The 19,792-nt window shown below is 41.1% G+C and overlaps 1 protein-coding gene across 2 annotated transcripts in view; it reads right to left on the reverse strand.

Annotated features, from left to right (window-relative positions):
• Window positions 1-12,198, reverse strand: part of SEC24B (SEC24 homolog B, COPII coat complex component) — a 48,377-nt gene extending 36,179 nt beyond the window's left edge. For both annotated transcript variants that reach the window (XM_036382138.2, XM_036382137.2), the window contains exons 1-2: window positions 11,937-12,198; window positions 5,790-6,494 (exon numbers count right to left, since the gene is read on the reverse strand). In XM_036382138.2, coding sequence (XP_036238031.1) covers window positions 5,790-6,494; window positions 11,937-12,060 — 829 coding nt within the window. In that variant the 5' untranslated portion in view covers window positions 12,061-12,198. The remainder of the gene's footprint in view (window positions 1-5,789; window positions 6,495-11,936) is intronic.
• Window positions 12,199-19,792: the final 7,594 nt, after the last annotated feature.

The following is a 19,792-nucleotide window of genomic DNA, read 5'->3' on the forward strand; positions in this document are numbered from 1 at the left end:
CAGAAAGAATCTGCAGAATTGGGCAAATTAGCATTGTAATTCATCATTTTTCCCTATACATCATCACAAAGTTGTTATTTAGTGTCTAACTGGAGAGGTCATAGTTTAAAAGTATCACCACAGTTCCTCAAAATTTCAGAGAACATGCGAGAATTATCCTTCTTGAGTTGCTTCATCTGTGGTCTTGATTTCCTGCCCTCACAAGCCCAAAATGCCCTGCACTGAACATAACACAATTTCCAAGGAGAGAGGCACCACCTCCCTGCAGGCTGTTTTCCAACATCATCCTTTGCCCTGACTTTCAGTACTGGCTGCAGTCCTTCCCTTTTTTCAAGCACACCTATATTAGCAGATTTACAGGATTATAGCCTACATTCCTAGGAACTGGGGCAGCAAGGACTTTACATCCTGATCTGACATAAGGGGAAGTATGTGCGTGAGATAATGAAATTAGAGTGTCTCCTGCTCAAGCAGACTGTCCATAGCAGGATGCAAAGAAGCCCATGCCATACACCCACAGGAGCTCTCCAGCTCCCTCTCCTCACAGAGGAGTCCAGTAAAATTCAGGCATCCTGGCTGACATCCATGCTAACTTGAAAAGCACCAAGAATAATGAGAGTGCTACGATTTAAGCTGAAATAAACTGGAAAAACATTTAAGAAAGCTACTGACCTAGAAAGACAAAAAACCGAAATAATACAAAGTATGAAATTTACATAGCATAACACTCCTGAACAGATTTTTACCAAGACTGTTCTGCTGAAGTACAGATTTTAAAGACAGAAGAGGGTGATTTTGCAGGGTTAAACTAGTTTAAACCTCCAAGGAGAAAAGTCTTGAATTAGAGATATTTATATTCTACTTTATTTATACTTCCTAAAGCAAAAAAATTATTCTCACTGGCTATTATTCACCAAGAGCAGTCAACTACCAGCAAAAAAAAAAAAAAAATCCTCTTAAAATAAATCTGGTTTCTTCTAGTGAAATCTTAGCATACTTGCTGAAAATACTTCAGCTATTTCAGAAAGGGGCTGTTGAAGTCTTATGAAAATACTTTGATACTTTGTTGCAGTTCCATGTCCTTAGTACTTAACATACAGAAGTTAAGAGATTTGATCTCAGTAAATTCAACATGCTGAAGGCTTTTCAAGGCTATACATAAAATTGGATGTTTAAAGAAACCAATTCAAGTCCAGTGTTGACAACTTTTTTGATTCAAGTAAAAAACAATTCAGTAATCAAACAACTTCTGAAAAACTCTCGCCAGCCTAAGATTCCTGAGTAAGTCCTGTTTGGACACAGATTTTATCAACACATCATTCTACATAAAGGATTCATCTTCATCACAGAGAGCTTTCAGTGCTGACTGTACAAAACTGCTTTGGAAAAATACGCTAAAACTGCAGCATTTTGTCTGACAGTCTGTCTGCAATTTGCTTATTTATAATTTAAAGACTGTAAGGGCATCTCTCACAGCACAGGGGCAATGACGGCAAACTCTTATCGGCACCCTGACAAAGAGGAGGATACTGTATCTAAGTTTCTTTACACAAACAGTCATAGAAAGCACACTTATGAATTTCAGTAAATCTTTCTTTTTTCAAGTAGTTTAGCAAAAAACTATGCATAGAACAGATGGCAACTGTTTCCCATCATTGCTTCTTCCTGAAGAAAGCAGGGAGGATGAAATACTCAGAAAGTTTCCTTGCAACAGATCATTCATTATTTCCTTATGCTCCTTGTGTATTGTGTTCAGACACTTTCCAAGGATCTACAGGAATTGGCAAATAATTTTCAAAATCCAACTCCTTTTCTTAAAGGCTGAAAACAAATAGAATACTATCTATAAAATGACTCCATCTGAGAACAGTAAGACTGCACTGGGAAATTTAGAAAGCATCTCAGCATCTCAAAACCAAACCAGTTATGCCAGGATCAAACAATTACTATAATTACTTTACAATTTAATTATTATGCATTTATTTGTAATTATTTATGTAATTGTTTTACTATTGGGGTGTTGTAGCAATTGGATTTTTAATATATTTTAGCCAAAGATGTTGAATTCTAGATTAAAAGAAACCAGATATCATTGGAGGCAATTTGTTTAGCCCAAGACACCAAAAATGTTTAAATTGTGTTCAAGGTTTAGTACTAAAATTGTCCAGCTCCTCCTTCAGCCTTGCTATCAGCTGTTATGTTTATCTGCTTTTCTTAGTCAGGAAATACTGAGGTTGAACCAGAATTCAGGGGAAAGAGAAAAAAAGTATTTTGCAGATAAATCACTTCCAGAAACCTGTGCACTGTGCAATGAAGCAGAGGGCATGCTTCTATCAGCAGCTTTACAAGCCCAGAAAGAGTCTGCATGTGGTGTATTGAGGCCTACAGTCCAGCAAACCAACCAAGGACTGCAGCATTACCCAAGTGCAACAGAAACAGTGGATCAGTGTTTATTTTCATAACTGCAAAGTGAGTATCCATGACACAGCATTATGACAGCCAAATCTATCATTAGTTCTTTGAAATCCAAGTGTAATATTAGTAGTTTTTCTTGAGGCCATATACTAACTCAATCACCCCCTTAAGAGCAGCATTGAATGGTTCAAAAATAAAAATTATTGCTCATATTTCTCTTCACTGTCTGGTCAGCTCCACTGTTCCACCTTTAAAACGGCTGCTCATTGCAAAACAATTGCTATGAACAAATCACTTCAAGACAACTCTACAGGAAAGAAAATTAACAAGCATCGAAATTAAAAACTTCTGTAAATAAAACAGTAACAGTTTGAAAAAAAAAAAAAGTTGTTTTCATATGCCTACTTCATATTGTGCTATTCTGGAAAGACACCTGCATTCTGTCAAGTCCAGCTGCACATTCTGCACTGAACAGAGTCAACTTTTTTGGCCAGTCCTTGAAAGAATCCATTTTTATGCACAACCATGAAATGCTGGTAACTTCAGGAGCTTTTCAAAGTGCTCCCTATATTTCTTTTTTTAAATGATATTTTGTTTCATGGTTTGAAAATACTGGAGAAAATTACACAGAACATTCATCAGTACAAAATTCAAATCTACTAATATTAAATGACACTCTACATCCTAGCCTTGGGAGGGGGGAGGAAACTAATATTGAAACTAAATTCAAACTGTGGATTGAATGAGCTTCATTAACTGCTTTTCCCAAAAAAAAGCTTTACCAAACCCATGTTCTTTCTTAAGTCCTTGGTTTGAGAAAATGTCAGCCACTAGGACTCCAAACACAGATTCAACTTTACACTATAATCTGAAGTATCTAGCATTAAAAAGGAAACCTACAGTTATGTAACATCTGTCTTTAGTAGAGAAAGCAAGCTGTAGTTTGGCACTGCTTACAAGTCAAAACTGCATGAAGTCAGGAAATTCCCAGTTTAGACAGAAAATCAGATCAAATCCTGCACAGACTATTGCTCTCTCCTCTGCAGAGCAAGATATTTCATTGTGAAGGTACTCCCACATCTCCAGTCTCTTCCATGCTTCCTGCTAAGTATTACCCCATGAACTGGTACTCAGTTTTCCTATGAAACAGAAGCTGAAAGGACCAAGGAGGACTGAGTGTACTTGCCCTCAATGGCACCTTCACAACCTTATAGCTACATACATACTAAAACCATCAAGTTGTTGCTTGCAAAAATCAGCTACAACTTCCTCTTTCAAATGTTTATCAAAAATATTAATGAAAAAGCCCCAACTGACTTGGAATCCATGTAGGGTTCCACGCGTTTCCTGAACTTTGTGGGGAAATGCACGTGTTTATTAAGATCCAATTATTACAATTATTACAGAGATACCTCTTCCTGAATTATGGTGCTAACAAGTCCATATGCCAATGTCAACAGTATGAATTTTATCTAACAACAAATGTGAAGAGAGAGAGAGAATAAAATAGAAAGAGATAAGAGAAAGGGAGTGAAAAGTGACAGATTAAGACCCATCAAGAGACAACAGGTAGACAAGAAAAATATCTCAAATCCTGCAGGCACTGCCAGGCTGAGAATGAAACATGCTCCCACATCATTGGGAACTGCCCAGTTGTGCAGGATACAAGAATTGAAAGGCACAATTACATATGTGAAATATTATCAAAGAAAGCAAAAAAGCAAGATTGGACAGTATTTCAGGAACCACATACAAGAGATGACAGCAATGAGTTATACAAACCAGACTTAATTTTTTGTGAAGGAAATTCAAGCATTCAAGGTGGATGTGACTGTGTAATACAAGTGTACTGACACATCCTTAGAAGAGGCCACAGTAGAAAAAGTGAACAAATACCAATATCATCACAAACACATCTAGGAACTCACAGCTGTGGCAGACATCATATTTGTGAGTGTTCTCTGCGGAGTGCAGGGGAAATGGTATCACAGAAACTTCTGAGAGCCCTGGCTCACTCCAAGTCAAGGCAGGAGAAGACAGCCCAGGCCCTGGCCTCAGAGCACTCTGCACTTCTGCAGACAGTGTGTGTGTGTGTGTGTCTGTGTGTAAAGCATGTGCAGTTGTATCACCTTAGCACCAATAAAGTTTCAGTGAATACCAGTGGTGCTGAGCAGCCACAACCCAGCTGACACCAGGTGTGGACAGCACATGGGGATGACATTGGACTCATCATGAGATGTCTCATACCATCCAAATGGGACTAAGTTCTACTCCTTTTCACTGAGGTGGGCAGGCCACCTATGCTTAACGTGGAAAAGCAATAAGTACAAATTATATGTGTTGGATAAATAGAAATCTGGAGATCCAGACAGTTAGTCCTCTTCTTCTGGTCTTCTTGGTGGTAGGGGACCCACACAACAGACCTCAATAGGTTAATTATGTTCAGGTGTACATGGGAACTCCAAGCACTTTCCCTTGGATGCAGGCAGGGGAGTTTTACTGGTTTTTTGCAACACTGTTGCATCACTGTGGATCATGCCCACTCCTTTGGAAATTGAGTCTGGGAGCATTTCGGGGGACTTGGATGGTTTTGACCTCTTCTAAGGCACAAAGCTGCCTCTCATGTCAGCGTACTTGGGTCAGTTATGCCCCATCAGAAGGGATGAACACGCTCAGGCTTACGTGTGACAGTTGTGCAAGGAAGGCCAATTGGCATGATAAAAAGTACCAGCCTGCCTCCACAGGGCCTGCTTCTTACCTGACTCAAGATCCAGCTTGTAGCATCTGGCAGTGTTCACCCTCCCTGTCTGATGTGGATTGATTTCCCATTACACACCACACCCCCATAAACTCTCCTCCTACTCCCGGGGAAAAGTGTGCAAACCTGGCCTCAGCAAAGCACCCTGCTGCCTCCACAAATGGCTGATTGTTTTGAGTCATTACCACTAACATTTCAGTCTCTCACAGGGTCACTAAGGCAAAATTTAAAGAAACAACAACCATGACTTAGAGAAATTCTCCAGCCAGAAAAGAAAAAAGTATCATTGTGAATAACAGACATATTTCAGAAATTACGTATTCCTTCAGAACTGCATGAAAAAGCTCCCTTCTGAGGCCACTCACATGAAAACCACACAAATAAACTACAACCATCCCCTAAATAGTGTATTTTTCTGTATTTCTCAATAGAACCAAATAGCAGCTATTGTGAGGAGTGTGGTAACCAAATTAGAAAAGCTACAAGAATGAGTGACAGAACTCAAAATTACATTACAGAATTGCACAGTGAACACAAACAAGCCAACAAGAGCACACGATTACTTATGTTTAGCAGACAAATCTGGCGGTTCACAATCTTTCAAGTAACACCATACCTGTATTTATTTGGTTGTTTACTTTAGGAACCGATCCAGTGAGATTCCTGCTGAGGTTGTCTTGCACAGCCTGAGCAGATGAAACAGTTGATAATGTTGTATTGTATCCCACGGGAACGTGCTGTTGAAGGGAATGAGGTACTGATGTACTCTGGCTAGAAAATGCATTTGTCTCTTTGAACTGTCCAACAGCAGGTAGACTCTGAGAGGTAAATGTCTGCCCATACACACCTCCAGCAGCCACGGGAGGATAGGAAACATTAGGATACATGGCACCAGAAACCACGGGCATAGCATAGTGATCAGAATTAAGGGGAAATCCCTGAGATGCAACTGAAGAGCTGACAGAAGTGCTGTAGTGATTATCAAATGCTGAATATGACTGCTGAGCACTCACATGCAAGTAGGATGCAGATGATACTGCTCCTTGAACAGGTCTGTCACTGGAGACCCCTGAATGGGGAGGAGCGTTGTTGTACAACTGATGTGACTCCTGTGCATTCAACACGTTGCTACCCACAGATGTCATAACATTTTGTGCTGGTGCTGAATAGTAACCAGGGTAGTAACTGGCTCTGTACTGATTCTCCAGATGTGAAGCAGCAGCTTTATTGGGCACTTGGGAATAGTGTCCTGAAGGCGCACTGTAGTTTGGAAGATGTGAGCCATAGCCAGAGGGGAACTGCATCTGACTCTGCATAGGACCTGAAATGAAGAGAAAACATCACATGTATTAATTAAAGGGGCATCTGCTCGAAGTGCCAATGGACTGCACTTCAACTAACAAACAACTGCTTTCTCCTTTTCTATTTTTGAGTTTGATTCTCATCAACAGGGAGAGAATAAACCAAGTATAATGCATAAAAACACTATTTGAGGGAATTTGCAAATACACAAAGAAGAAGCAGAAAAACTGACTGCTTCCATTCTTGAAAGAGGCTTCCATGCCAAGATTGTTTGCCTCTTGTTTGTATTTTGAATATTTTAAAAGTTTATAGGGGGTTAATACTTAAAAAAATAGTGAGCAACCATAAGCACCAAACTGGTATTTGTAAGGGTTTGAACCACCTGAATCTAGAAACTGAAAAGCTGCAGTGAAATCAGTATGTCCATACATAACAATATAAGTACTCTTCTTTACAAGTCTTTGATACAGTGACCAAGATAAAGAGTTGCAGGACAGTTATATTTGTCTTCTATGTCCTTATGTATTATGCTTTCAGAAAAACTGACTTTTTCTTAATGAAACTACAGAGTATTTGACAAGGCACATCATTTTTATTTACTGTCTGATACTCACATCAGGTGTAAGAGATGTTGGTATCAGAGAAACTGACCTCTGGTACCACTGCCATTGGCTGTGCAACATTAGAGGTTAATTACATACTGGCCCAGCAAGGGTCAAACAAGTACTTGCTGCTAGAGACCAAATGTTAACTATGTCCAAAGGGATTGTCTCAGCCAACTGCTCAATGGGAAATCTCAAAGTTCTTCCTCATGTCCCATTCCTTAACCCTGTTTTTGTTTTTAGTGAACCACAGATGCTTTTGAGTGGATAACTGGCTTTCTTAGAAATCCCACACCCTATAGCTTACATCACACAGAATGACTACAATGTTATTTCCCACTCCCTGGGCAATAAAAACATAAACACAGCACTGGCCCACTCACAAATTAAATGGCAGCTGAGGTAATAATGAATAGTTGATTCCCCTGCTAATATTTACAATGATTACAAAACTTAAGCATTACTTCTCTTGTCTTGAAATTCTGAAAAATCACTGTTCTCCAAGCAACCTCTAGATGTCCTATGGTTAACTTGCAAGCCAATTTTAATAATGAATTTGTTAACAGACCCCTAAAAGCAAGGAACATACTGCCCAAAATTGCTTTCTGGTAAAATTAAAAATGCCCTTTCATAACTGAAAGGAAGTTGAGCAGAAGAAAAAGAAGCTAAAAAATTGCAGAACAGTAACATGGACTGCTGGATGAAAAGACAGACAGGCGCTTGGGGGAAAAGCATAAAGAGCTTAAAAAAATTATCTCAAGTTTTGAAGAGAGCATGTATGAGCTATGCTTCTGATTCACCTACTTCTTGAAAAAGTGGGAGCTGCTGTACAGAGCTGCATAGCTTTTTCTCCTTTAAAGGAAAACGATTTTGGGTTAGCAAGCCATTAAACAGCTACATGAACTTTGCCAGACTTTTGACCTGCTTTTTAAAGTCTGAAAAAGCAAACCCAAAGATACAGCAATAATTTATATGTGTCAAGGTTTATGGCTTTAAGCAGCTATGCCACCTTGTGTATCAAGAAAAGATATTTTATTTGAAAATAAAATGTGCATCTATTCTGCTGATATATGCAGATTTAACTAACTGAGCAGGTCAGTTAAATTTAACTAATTTAGTTAGTTAGACAGTAGGTAGTTAGATTTAACTAACTTAGAAACTGGTTTAGGAGCACCTGCCTCCTAAATGAAAGGCTGCATATCAAATAATCTACTGCAGTCTTCTGGTATCTAGCTCTTGTTTCAAAATACACACCATAAACTGAGATTAAATTACCAATACAAGGTATCAGTCTCTACATGATAGAATGCAGAGTTCTTTTTATTCACATTTTTTAAGCAGAAACATTTACAAACACACATGAAAACCTCACTAAGACAGACAACATTTAAAAAATTATATTGATATCAAGCTGCAGGTCCTTTGAAAGCAAGTTTTACAATTCTAGATGAAAGATTATTCTCACTATCTGAAGTGAGTTTTTTGTCCATTTTATTACAAAGAATGTGAGTGGAAAGTAATTTTTATATTGCAATTAGTAGCTGAAGCTACGAATGGTGACTACATAATCTGACAGTTTTCAACACTGGAAATCAAAATACGTCTTCAGTGTCATTTCAAAATCTGGTTAATTGCACAATCAGTCCCAATGTCTCAGGTATTCCACGTTTCCAAAACACCTGAAAAAATACCTCAAAAAATTCCATAAAGGAGCTGAAACACCTGCTGTGTGCAGCTGAGGTTATCTCTAAAACATCATCTCTGTAACAAAAGCAGTGCACCTCTCCTTCTACGAACAAATTAATACTTATTATATAAAGCATGCAATTATATAAAGTTACAATGTGTGACTACACGGACATTAACAGGTGAACCCCAAAAAATCCTAATTTTTTTTAATGGAGGGGAGAGCCACAATGCAAAAAATTCCAAACTCCCACAAAAAAATAAAAGAAGCAGTGCTATGGCTATACCACCATGTGAATTAGTAAAGTTTTGCTTGCTAATGTCATGTTTGGTTTTTATGGCCACACATTCCCTCAGCAGTATAATTCAGCCATCTGCCATGCACCCTACCTACATGGAATCTATGGATGCTACACCACCACACTGCCTTTCTATCCAAATCCACCTGTGAGCTTTCCAAAACTTCTAACACCCCTTTACCCACCTCCAGAGCAGACTCCCACAGCCTCCTCACACGTCCTTTCCCCCATGGGCAGGGGGCAGCACCACTGCCCCTTGTTTGCTGCTGGCAAACAAACCAGCAGATCAAGCAATGCTGAACTCGCACTGCAGCTCAGCCACAGAACTGCTGTCTCCTCCTTCAGGAGGATTCACACAGCTTCCCATTGTCACCAAATATTCAGAGGTTTCCCATCTTTCACATCTCTGCTCTCTTTGTTAAATCGACCAAAGCTATCCCCAGTCTGAGGAGGCATGAAAAACAAGACTAAACAAGACAATAGTGAAAATTTTGCTTCCAAAATGCCAGCAGAAATACCAACGGCAGCCTCACAAACCAGCTGCAGACAGCACCAGACAAAACTCTTCTAAAGAGTCATGGGAATATAAAACAATTATCCTCTCAGTGCTGCACTTCAATACATTAAATTGTTAGTGCTGAAGTCCCCCATCACTACTGAAGAAATCATCCTTGAGTACTGATTTAACAAGAACCATTTTGTTATGCTGAAATTAGGAAATAGGTCATTTTCCACTTAGATACAAAGCCACTTTAAGACTAAAAAAAAAGCTTCCCAAACTTGTAAGAAAGGAGGAAGAAAAAAATACCATACACAGAAGAAGTTAATTTTCAAAACTCAACAAAACAATCACGCCTAAATTTAACAAAAACTGAAGTCTCCAAGGATCTCAAATAGACTTGGTCACTGAACCAGGCAAAATTCACTAATAACAAACCTGAACATCCTTTTAAATATCATTCTATGTACAACAGGCTGCTTGCTTTCTGCAAAAAGCACTCTCTTTCATTAGATGGCAGCGACTACATAGTTTTACCTTAAAAATTCACATTTTACCAAATTAAAACACAGAGCACTCTAAAGGAAGACATACACCAGTGTTTTCTTTCAGCCAATATAGAAACAGCTCAAGTCACATCAGGATCTTACACTTAAACTCGACTCCAATGACATAAAATTAGATTTCAAAAGCAGTGACAATCCAGTTCATGAAATTTAGTTTTTATTATACAGTACAGAACTTTCCACTGGTATTTTTCTATTGCTATTCCCCTCTATTTCCATCAAAAACACCCCAAAACCTCAAATCCTGTGTTGTAACTTCAGGAGATTAGTACTCAGACAATAGATAGACCAATCAAAAATTTTGGAATGCCATTTCTAGATGTCACAAAATGAAAAATTCAGGGTTATTGACTAAAGTCATCAAAGACATCTAAAGGAACACAAAAACCAAACTTATGCAATAAACATTTAAGGCTGTTATTGAACAGTGTATACATTTCTCAGAATTAAATAGAGTTTTGCAGAAAATAACTGGTCTGGTTTTACACAAGCTGTTTCTACCAATATTAGCAGCAACATGGAGTTAATTAATTAAAACAACAAATACTAACGATGGGTCTTTAAAATGATTAAGCTAAGAACATACAGAGAAGATAGGATGACAGCTTCTATTTGTTTCTGTAAAACACTTCCAGGTTACTCATGCTGTAGCAGCTGTATCCTGATAATGGCATGTTTTTTTGACTAAAAGCCACGTAAAATGGCATTATCTGAACAATTTTTACAACCCCAGCATCACAATACCAGTTTGGATACAAATGAGGCATCAGTATCTCCTTAAAACCTAGCATTTAATTACCTTTATTTTCTTCAGTGACTGCCTCAACATGTACTGTATAGGCATTTAAGTGCTTAGCACTGAACTACCCCTTTGGACACGAGAAAAGCTCACAATTCTCACGTAAAAAATTTTGTAGGTCCCTACCCTGCACAGAAAACACACCTGTGCAGAAAATAGCATGACTACAAAAGATTTAACAGTATGACCTAGAACTCCATGCAAATAAGAGGCCAAATTTAGATACCAAACCAATATTGCACAAATAAAATTATTATATAGGGATTTTGAAGAGTTAACGTGGTGTGTCAATAAAGAACTGATTTTATAGCGCACCAATTTAAAAATGCGGAAGTGTACACTCCTTACTTTCATTCATACTACAGTCAGTCTCACTACCTCTCTGCCTGAAATGGGCGTCAATATTTTGTGACTTCAAACTATTCTGCCTTTGTTTTTCAGTGACCCACATTTCACTGGTCTGATGTTCCCTGTTCAGCTCAAATCCCAAGATCCAGTTGTGTGAACGCCTTACCCACCCACTACTTTTAAGTTCATACATAGCCTACAAAGTGACTACTCTCCCCTAATACGCGATTTTCTGCCCATTCTCACGCAACACAGCCAGCATCGAGGCCTGGAGGTGCCTCGGCCTCCGGAGCTTTCCTGAAACGCCACAAACAGGCGCCACAACACCGGGCAGATCCAAACCCGCCAGGAGATAAAGGTGCGGATCCCCCCTCCCTCCCTCGCCCCTTCAGGAAGCGGGAGAGGCTGCCCTTTCTCAAGTTCTCTCCGTACGCAGCCGCGGGGCCCGCACCTTCCCCAAGCAGCTCCGCGGGTCCCGCTGCCTTTCAGCGAAGGCTCCGCTGCGTGCCGGATCCTCGGGCCCGCGCCCGCCCCCGGCAGGCAGGAACAGCGCGCAGGCCCCGGCACCCACGGGGGCCTCACCCCCGCGGGAGCGCCGCGGCTCGTCCCGGGGACCCCGCGGGCCTCTCCCCGCCCGCCCGGGCCCCGCGCAGCTCCCTCACCGTTCTGGCAGCGCGGCGCGCCGCTCGCAGGGGCCGCGGCCTCCAGGGAGCTGCCGGGCCCGCCCGGGGAAAACGCGGCGGCGGCGGCTGCGGGCCGCGGCGGCAGCCCGGCGGGCGCGGACATGGCTCCTCGCAGCGCTTCTTCACTGCGTTCCGCTCCCGCCTGCTCCTCTCTTTCCTCCTCCGCCTCCTCCTCCGCCGCCCCGATCCGCAGCCGGGGCCGAGAGAGGTCGGGAACCGCGGGAGGGCCCGAGCGCCGCGCGCGCCGTCGCGGCCCCGAGCGCCGCCGCCTACAGCGCCCCCCGGCGGCCGCTCCGCCGTGAGGCCGCGCCCCGCCCGGCCCGGCCCGGCCCGGCCGGGAGGGTGGGCTGAGCAGGGAGGGACGGGCCGGGCAGCACAGCCGGGCCTCACGTCTCGCGAGGGATTCATCTCACCCGGTCCCAGCGGGAACGGCCCGTGTGGCGGGGACAAACCGCCCGGCCCGCTCAATCTGTGTGTGGCGGGGCTCTATGCCTTATGTGTGACTCCGTGGGCAGGCCGGGGCAGGGTGAGGAGAGGCTGGAGGGATGTGATCCTGCCCCTCTGCTCGGCCTCATCTGGCGTGTGGTGTTCGGTTCTGGGCTCCTCAGCACAAGAGAGGCATAGAGCTCCGGGAGTGGAGGCCAACAAAGATGATGAGGGGCTGGAGCATCACTTGCCAGGAATGGCTGAGGAAAGCTAGGCTTGTTAAACCTGAAAGAGAGACAACTGAGAGAGGATTTTGTCAATACATATCTAAATATACATCTATATAGTGTATAAATACCTAAAGTGGGGGTGCCAAGAGGATGGAGCCAGGCTCCTCTCCGTGATGCCAAACAATGGGACACAAGGCAACGGGCTGAAACTGATGCACGGAAGTTCCACCTGAACATGAGGAAGAACTTTATAGTGACTGTGCACTGGAGCAGATTGCTCAGAGAGGTTGTGGAGTTCCTCTCACTTGACTGTCTTGAGATGCTCAAGAAGCATCTGGACGCAATCCTCTGCCATGTGCTCTGGGCTGACCCTGCTTGAGCAGGGAGGTTGGACCACATGAGCCACTCTGGTCCCTTTCAATCTCACTGATTCTGTGAGGCTGCTCCATGTCCCTGCCTCAGGGCACAGACATGTACATATGCAATACATATACCTGTCCTTATTTTGCCTGAGACATTTTTGTCTGTATAGATCATATATGCTATTTTTGGTATAAATGTACCCTGGAACACACAGAGAGGTAATGTGTATTGCACAGGAGAAAGGGCCTCACAAGGTGAGGTGAGGTGAAAGCTCTCCCTCTAATTATTCTTGTACAGACAGAAAAGCCTTAGTGCGAAGGGTGAGCTGAGGCAAGGCTTTTCTTTCAGTGCTAGGAGGGCTCACTGCATTCTGTCTGTCTCCAGTGTGGATATATGCTATCTATAGAGACAGGCCTTCACAAGAAATGGCAAAGAGAGATAAGGCAAGACTTTTCACTCTCTGTGGAGAATATATACTTCATATTCTCTAAGCAGGAAGGCAAGTATTGGAGAGCCTCTGCCATGGTTTAACCTCATCCAGCAACTGAGCATCACACAGCCCCTTCTCCCACCCCCACCCTCCATCCGGCTGCAATGGGGAAGAGAATCATAATTGTAAAAGTGAGGAAACTCCTGGGTTGAGATAAAGTCTGTTAAATAGCTAAAGCAAAAGCTGTGCACACAAGCAAAGCAAAACAAGGAATTCCTTCACCACTTGCTGTGGTCAGGCAGGTGTTCAGCCACCTCCAGGAAAGCAGGGCTCCATCAGATGTAAGGGTTATTTGGAAGACAAATTCCATTACTCTGAATATGCCTCCCTCCCTTTGTCTCCCTCACCCAGCTCTATGTGCTGGGCACACCACCACATGGTATGGAATATCCCTTGGGTGAGTTGGAATCAGCTGCCCCAGTTGTGTCCCCTCCCAGCTGGTGCTTGCCCAGCTCCCTTGCTGGTGGGTTGGTGTGAGAGGCAGAAAAGACCTTGACACTGTATAAGCACTGCTCAGCAGTAGTGAAAACATCTCTGTTTTATGAGCCCTGTTTGCAGCAAAAAGCCAAAACATAGTCCACACCAGCTGCTATGAAATAAATGAACTCTATCCCCTGCCAAAACCAGAACATCCTTCCCCTGTTGGCTGCTGTTGACAAAGGATTTCTGTTCAGTTCATCACCTTCCACAGTCTAAACCACACACTAAACCATATTAATTTTGACTGTTTGTCTGTCATGATCACCTATCTATCGCCTATCATTCACTCAGACACTAATCAAGACTGGGCTAATTGCTCAGGTTATTGAATTAATTATGCAAAAAGTCAAAAGCACTATAATATACTGGTGATTTATATTGTCAACACTAAATCCAACGACAGAGTCACCTTTACTTTTTGCATACATTGACCAGTCCCTTCCCTGTGTGTTTGCTGTTCTTCCTAGTGGTTATTATGCATGTCTGTCCTTAAGTATTTATTTAAATTACTTTGCCTTTATGCTTAGTATATGGCCCAGCTCTGACTGTTACAATTATTACAAAGCATGCAGGGCATCTTTTATACTGCAGGAGCTGACTGTATTGGAATCTTTCTCAGCCTTCACACCCTCTCAGACTATGTAGAGGCTGTCTTGTACAGGCCTCTATTAGTTCTTGGATTGTAAATCCATATCAGAAAGAAAGAGTTTCTTCTCCATGACCTAATAAGCTAGGGCAAGAAATAATGGGTTCAAAATGCAGCAATGTTCAGGTAAGCTATTAAGAAATTAACCTTATTGGGATACTAAAGGACTAAGTGGCATGGGAATGGTGTGACATTGCTGTAATAGAAGGAATCTTAGCAGGGGTTACACAAACATTTTGAGAATCTGACTGTCAACCAGCAAGTGACCTCCTGAAGTCCTTTCAGGGCTGTACTGTTCTGACAGGGTTAACAAATTCCGTGGTTAAAGTTGTTCTTCCTTCATTGTTACCCATGTTTTCCCTTCCTTGTAGCCCATACTCTGTCCTACACAAAGTACTTCTGAGAAATGATTGCATGACAGCAAAATATTTCAGATATCTGGACAAGCAGTTGATTTGTCTTTTCATTCTCAGTGCTCTTTGAGAGGGTGTGTAACTGCTTCCTTGTACTACTACTATATTTTGTGACAGCATGCAGCACATATGAATCTGTGTTTTGACAAAGGTTTTTCCTTTCCAAAGTCTAATTTCTCTAACCCCTAGTACTGTGAAACCATAAATATATCCTATATCACAATCTTTGAAAATTACACATCAATTTAGGATCAAGCAGAAGCAGTTAGAGATCATTGTGCTAAAAGCAAGAGGAGGCAACTGGGAATTTTCCCATTTTTTGAATGCTTTTACAAAACCTTTTACACGGCTTGATCAATTCTTTTCTACAAACAACAATGACACTGTGGTTAAACCATTATTTCCTAGGAAATCCAGATGAGTTGGCAGCTAGAGCACAATCCCCTAATGGAAATTCACCATAAAATCAAACCCATTAATTTTGTTTTCCTCATTCATAATGAATCTGAAAGCATTAGCAAGAAATGAGTATTCATGTCTGCTTTTTATGCTACCATGCAACAAATAACAGTGGAGCTGTGTCACCTAGGCCATTGCTTCCACCTAGTCTAGCAACAAGCTTATTATAGGAGTAATAAATTCTTTGGCCAGTTGATGAGACTTAATTACTAACAGAGATATTTTGACCTTTGTTGGACACAAAAAAGTCCCTCTGACATTTGGGTTTGCAGAACAAATGTGAAAGTGCATCTTGTTACCCCTAACCTGGTAAATGAGGCATTAAATTTCCAAACCTAGAAAAAAAAGGTAATTTTTATGTGGAGGAAAATGTGGGAACAAATCATTATAAACTGAGTGAGAAATAATTTTGAACTTTAGCATAACTAAGCCAAGTTTCTTCCGCTTTGTCACACGCTTCAGAAGGAGAACGACAAAATTAGGTGCTTTTATAACCTCCATCAACAAAATATAGCTGTGGGTCACTCTGTCTTACTAATAAATTTTAAATTATTGTCCTGTATTTCTAACAGGAACTGGACCACTAGGGTACAAAGTAATAAGGCTTCACATTTCCACAAGAAGAGTCTCCAATTGTGTTAATATCATTTTGTTTGTGTAGGTTGCCTCTAGTCACTGCAGTGTGATTGCTTTCCAGAATGAGAGCGGCAAATCCAGACTCTTGATGTCACTGTGAAGTGTGCCTCTGCTTGGGTGACCTCTGCATCTGGCTGACAGATAAATCCCTGCATCCACTGGGTGAGAGCTATGCTATACTTCATTTGCAGCTGGCTAATTAGCAGAAGAGGCCCCAGGGTAGTCATGCTCTGCTTAAAATAAAAATCTTTCAAACTTCTAAAACATACTAGAGTACAAGATATCAGATGTGATGCTGCTCAGTTTTCTTACACATGTACAGATTTACTTTCCATGCAGTTTATTTTATTAATTATCCAGATAACTCCAGAGGAGCTTTGTATCTCAGCAGTGAGAACGTTTGTCTGCCTGAACCAGTTGGCATGCATTCTGGCTAGGTACACAAGACTGAACTGTGCTTAATTTTTGTGAGGGTTTTTTTTTTCTTCTTTTTCTTTTTTTTTTTGCCTTTTCGCTTTTTTTTTTTCCCCTGAAATATTTATATCTGGAATGGAAAAGGTTCAAAAAAGCAGCAGGATCTACCTGGCTGTGGTTTCACTAGCTCTAACTAAATCTTACATATGCATACTCTTTTTGGACATCGTGTTTCCCAATCACTATACAACTTATAGGATAAAGGGGTCTGTGATTATCAACACAATAGTGGTGACCCAGCTATTTTTGACTACATTGGCATCAACGACAGCCTAATTGTCATCATCTTAGGGTGGCTGTAAATGATGTGAAATAATTATTTATCTCTTTGCTGGACCAAGGCAATGAGCTCTGCTAACTGCTACAGCTGATAGTTGCTGGTGATGGGTGTTGTCTCTGCTCATACTCTAGTCCATAATTTCCACGATACCTCTTCATATCTGGATATACGACATAAGTTCTCACTTAAATCGGTACTCCAGATTGGCAATTGTGCCTGGTAAGTCTCTTGAGTATAGAGTGTAAACAAACATATACGTCTGTATCTAGGCTTGTAATATTCCTGGGTGGTTTCATCAGCAGCAAACTTCAGTCTATGGCAACAGTACTTAGAAATCACCAGGCAAGCTACCACCAGGCAAGCTGCCTCAGCTCTATCCTGAGATCTAAATATTTTCATGAAATTATGTTCCAAGGGAAACTCTAGCTGCAAGCTTTCATGTGACCTTGGAGCACGGCTAAACAAAAGCAAGACAGTCTGGGAAATTTCTGCAGCTGATGTGCCACATTCCAGCTGTACAGGCATAGTGATGCTGTGATCCAAACGGGCTGAGTTTAAGCTCATGAAGCCCTTTCAGGTTTCAGCTATCAAAGTTTTATGATTTTCCAGTAATTTTTATAAGGCCTGTAAAACTAATAAACTCCTGAAAGATTTTACTCTCTGGCAGTTTCATATATTATAGTTTTCCATTAAGAGGGAACAGTGACTCATCTAAACCACTGGAGCTGCCTTCTTCTTCCTGTGGCTCCAGATGTAATACTTGTGCCTAAAGCAAATCTTGCCTTTACTTCTACGAGAGAATTGTGCTCCACATATGGGAACTTGTGTCCAAAAATAGTTTTCCTGGATGTGTACATGTGATCCCCCATGTATCTTTTTTTAATATAATCAATAAGAAACCAACAGACCCAACTAGAAGACCTAGTTCCCCCTCTGCATTATCTGACTGCACAGGCTTCACTGTTTATGTCCATCACAGGTCCTGAGGAGCTCACATGGTAACAACCTTGGCTTCAAAGGAATTCTCACATGAACGATGGCAATGAGATAGGCTCATGTGAATTGTGGATCAAACCATCCAAAACTAAACTAGAAGATAAATAAATGATTGAAGCACACTTAAAAGTCCCATGCTGAGGATTAGCAGCTTAATGCTGTAAACCTCAAGGACTTTGCAGTAGCACTTCATAAACTCTGGGGTTTTGTGTACATTTGAAACAACATAAAAAGCTGGAATTGTATCTGTCCTTATCTGAAGAGACTGCTGCCCTCTGAAACAAATTGAAAAATTCCTCTCACAATATTTGGCAGTATTTGGGAAGCTCATCATCCAATTAAATATCACGGACAGAGGCTGACCAAGGCCAGATTCTGCACTGACTGCCTTTGCCCTCTCGTGAGCCCAGCTAGAGGAGGCACATGAAGCTCTGCACTGGTAGCAAAAAACATTGCTCGAAGGCATTACATGAAGTGACATATTTTCCTCTACACCACTACCCCATCAAGTACCACTTATTTAAGGTCAGGCTATTTTCATGAGTAGCAGTGCATTGTATTCAGCCAAGGGAACCTGGAGAGTGATTTTAAAAGTGCAGAAGAATAAATAAATATAATTAATGAAAAACTTACTGATTGAGCCATATAACATTATATGCATGAAAAAAAATTAAACAGCGATGCTTAGTTTCATTTTCAAGCACAAGCTAAGTAATAGCATTCATGGAGAAAGACATGTTTACCTATAAACTTTGCAGTTGTGTAAACTGCTTATCTGAAAAAATGCTTCTGGGCTTATAGGTGCTCTGACTGCCTTACCACTTAGTCCTACTTTGAGCTTTTTTGAATGCTGGCTTTTTACTGTTTGTAGCTTGTTCCCAGCTGTTGCCTCCTAATTTAATTTCATTTTTCATAGTGGGTGAAATTCACATTTTATTTTTGTGAAATGACTTCCATTGAAATAAGTGTTGGCATTCTAATTTCAAATCCTCTGAAACAGAGGGAAGTGGGTGAGCACTTCTGTTCAGCACATCTTTTACTAAGACTGCAATATTTTTGACCTCATAACATGAAATTATAAAAGTACCAATAAAAGTCAATTACTTGCTTTCAGTAATAAAGTACTTACACCTGAATATTTTTTCTAACATAGAATGTAAATTTTCATGCACAAAGATCAACTTACTTTTGGTGTGATGCTTTTGCTTTAAAAAGAAGTGAAAGTAGGTCTCTGCTACCTTATCTTTTTAGAGCAGCTGGTGCTGTGTGGTTTCACTTTGTACGAGAAATAGTGCAGATTCAAATCACACCTGCAGGAACCATTTTGTTTACAAAAGAACAAGTAGCACAATTTTTGTGCATTATTTTGTAAGGCAAACTATTTTTCTGTGGATGGTTGCTAGGACTTGGAACAGCAAGACATTGCTGCTTCTTAGTCCATGGTGACAAACATGTCCATTTTTCTCCTCCTCTGTCCTCTATCAAGTTGCTTTCATTGTAACTGAGGTCCCAGTTTGGGACTGGCTCTACAAGTAGATGAAAATTTGCTGACGAATTATTTACTTAGCTGCAAACAAGACAGCTCTGGCCTGACAGCACTTAGAAATGTGACTGAATATTTTCAGTTCCAAAAGCACTTTCTTTAGCATTGTGCCTGCTGTGTAATGCAGTATAAGGAAAGGTGATGAAAGGAATGGTAGCATATGAAATGCAACTCAATGGTTCATACTGAGTTCAGATCCTCTCACCTTTTTCTCCCTGATGTCAAAAAGCCTTTTTTTGTCATATCAATGTGACTCAAAAGATCTGTTTGTTTCTTTGCATTTTGGCCAAATTATCAGACCAGCCATTTTCTTGAATCCCTTTTAGTATTTAAACAAGTCTGCTTCAGAAATATGTGTCCAATGTTAACCATGTGTCTAAGTGCCCTCTAAATTAAGGA

This window comes from Molothrus ater, chromosome 4, assembly GCF_012460135.2.
Source record: "Molothrus ater isolate BHLD 08-10-18 breed brown headed cowbird chromosome 4, BPBGC_Mater_1.1, whole genome shotgun sequence".
NCBI lineage: Eukaryota > Metazoa > Chordata > Aves > Passeriformes > Icteridae > Molothrus > Molothrus ater.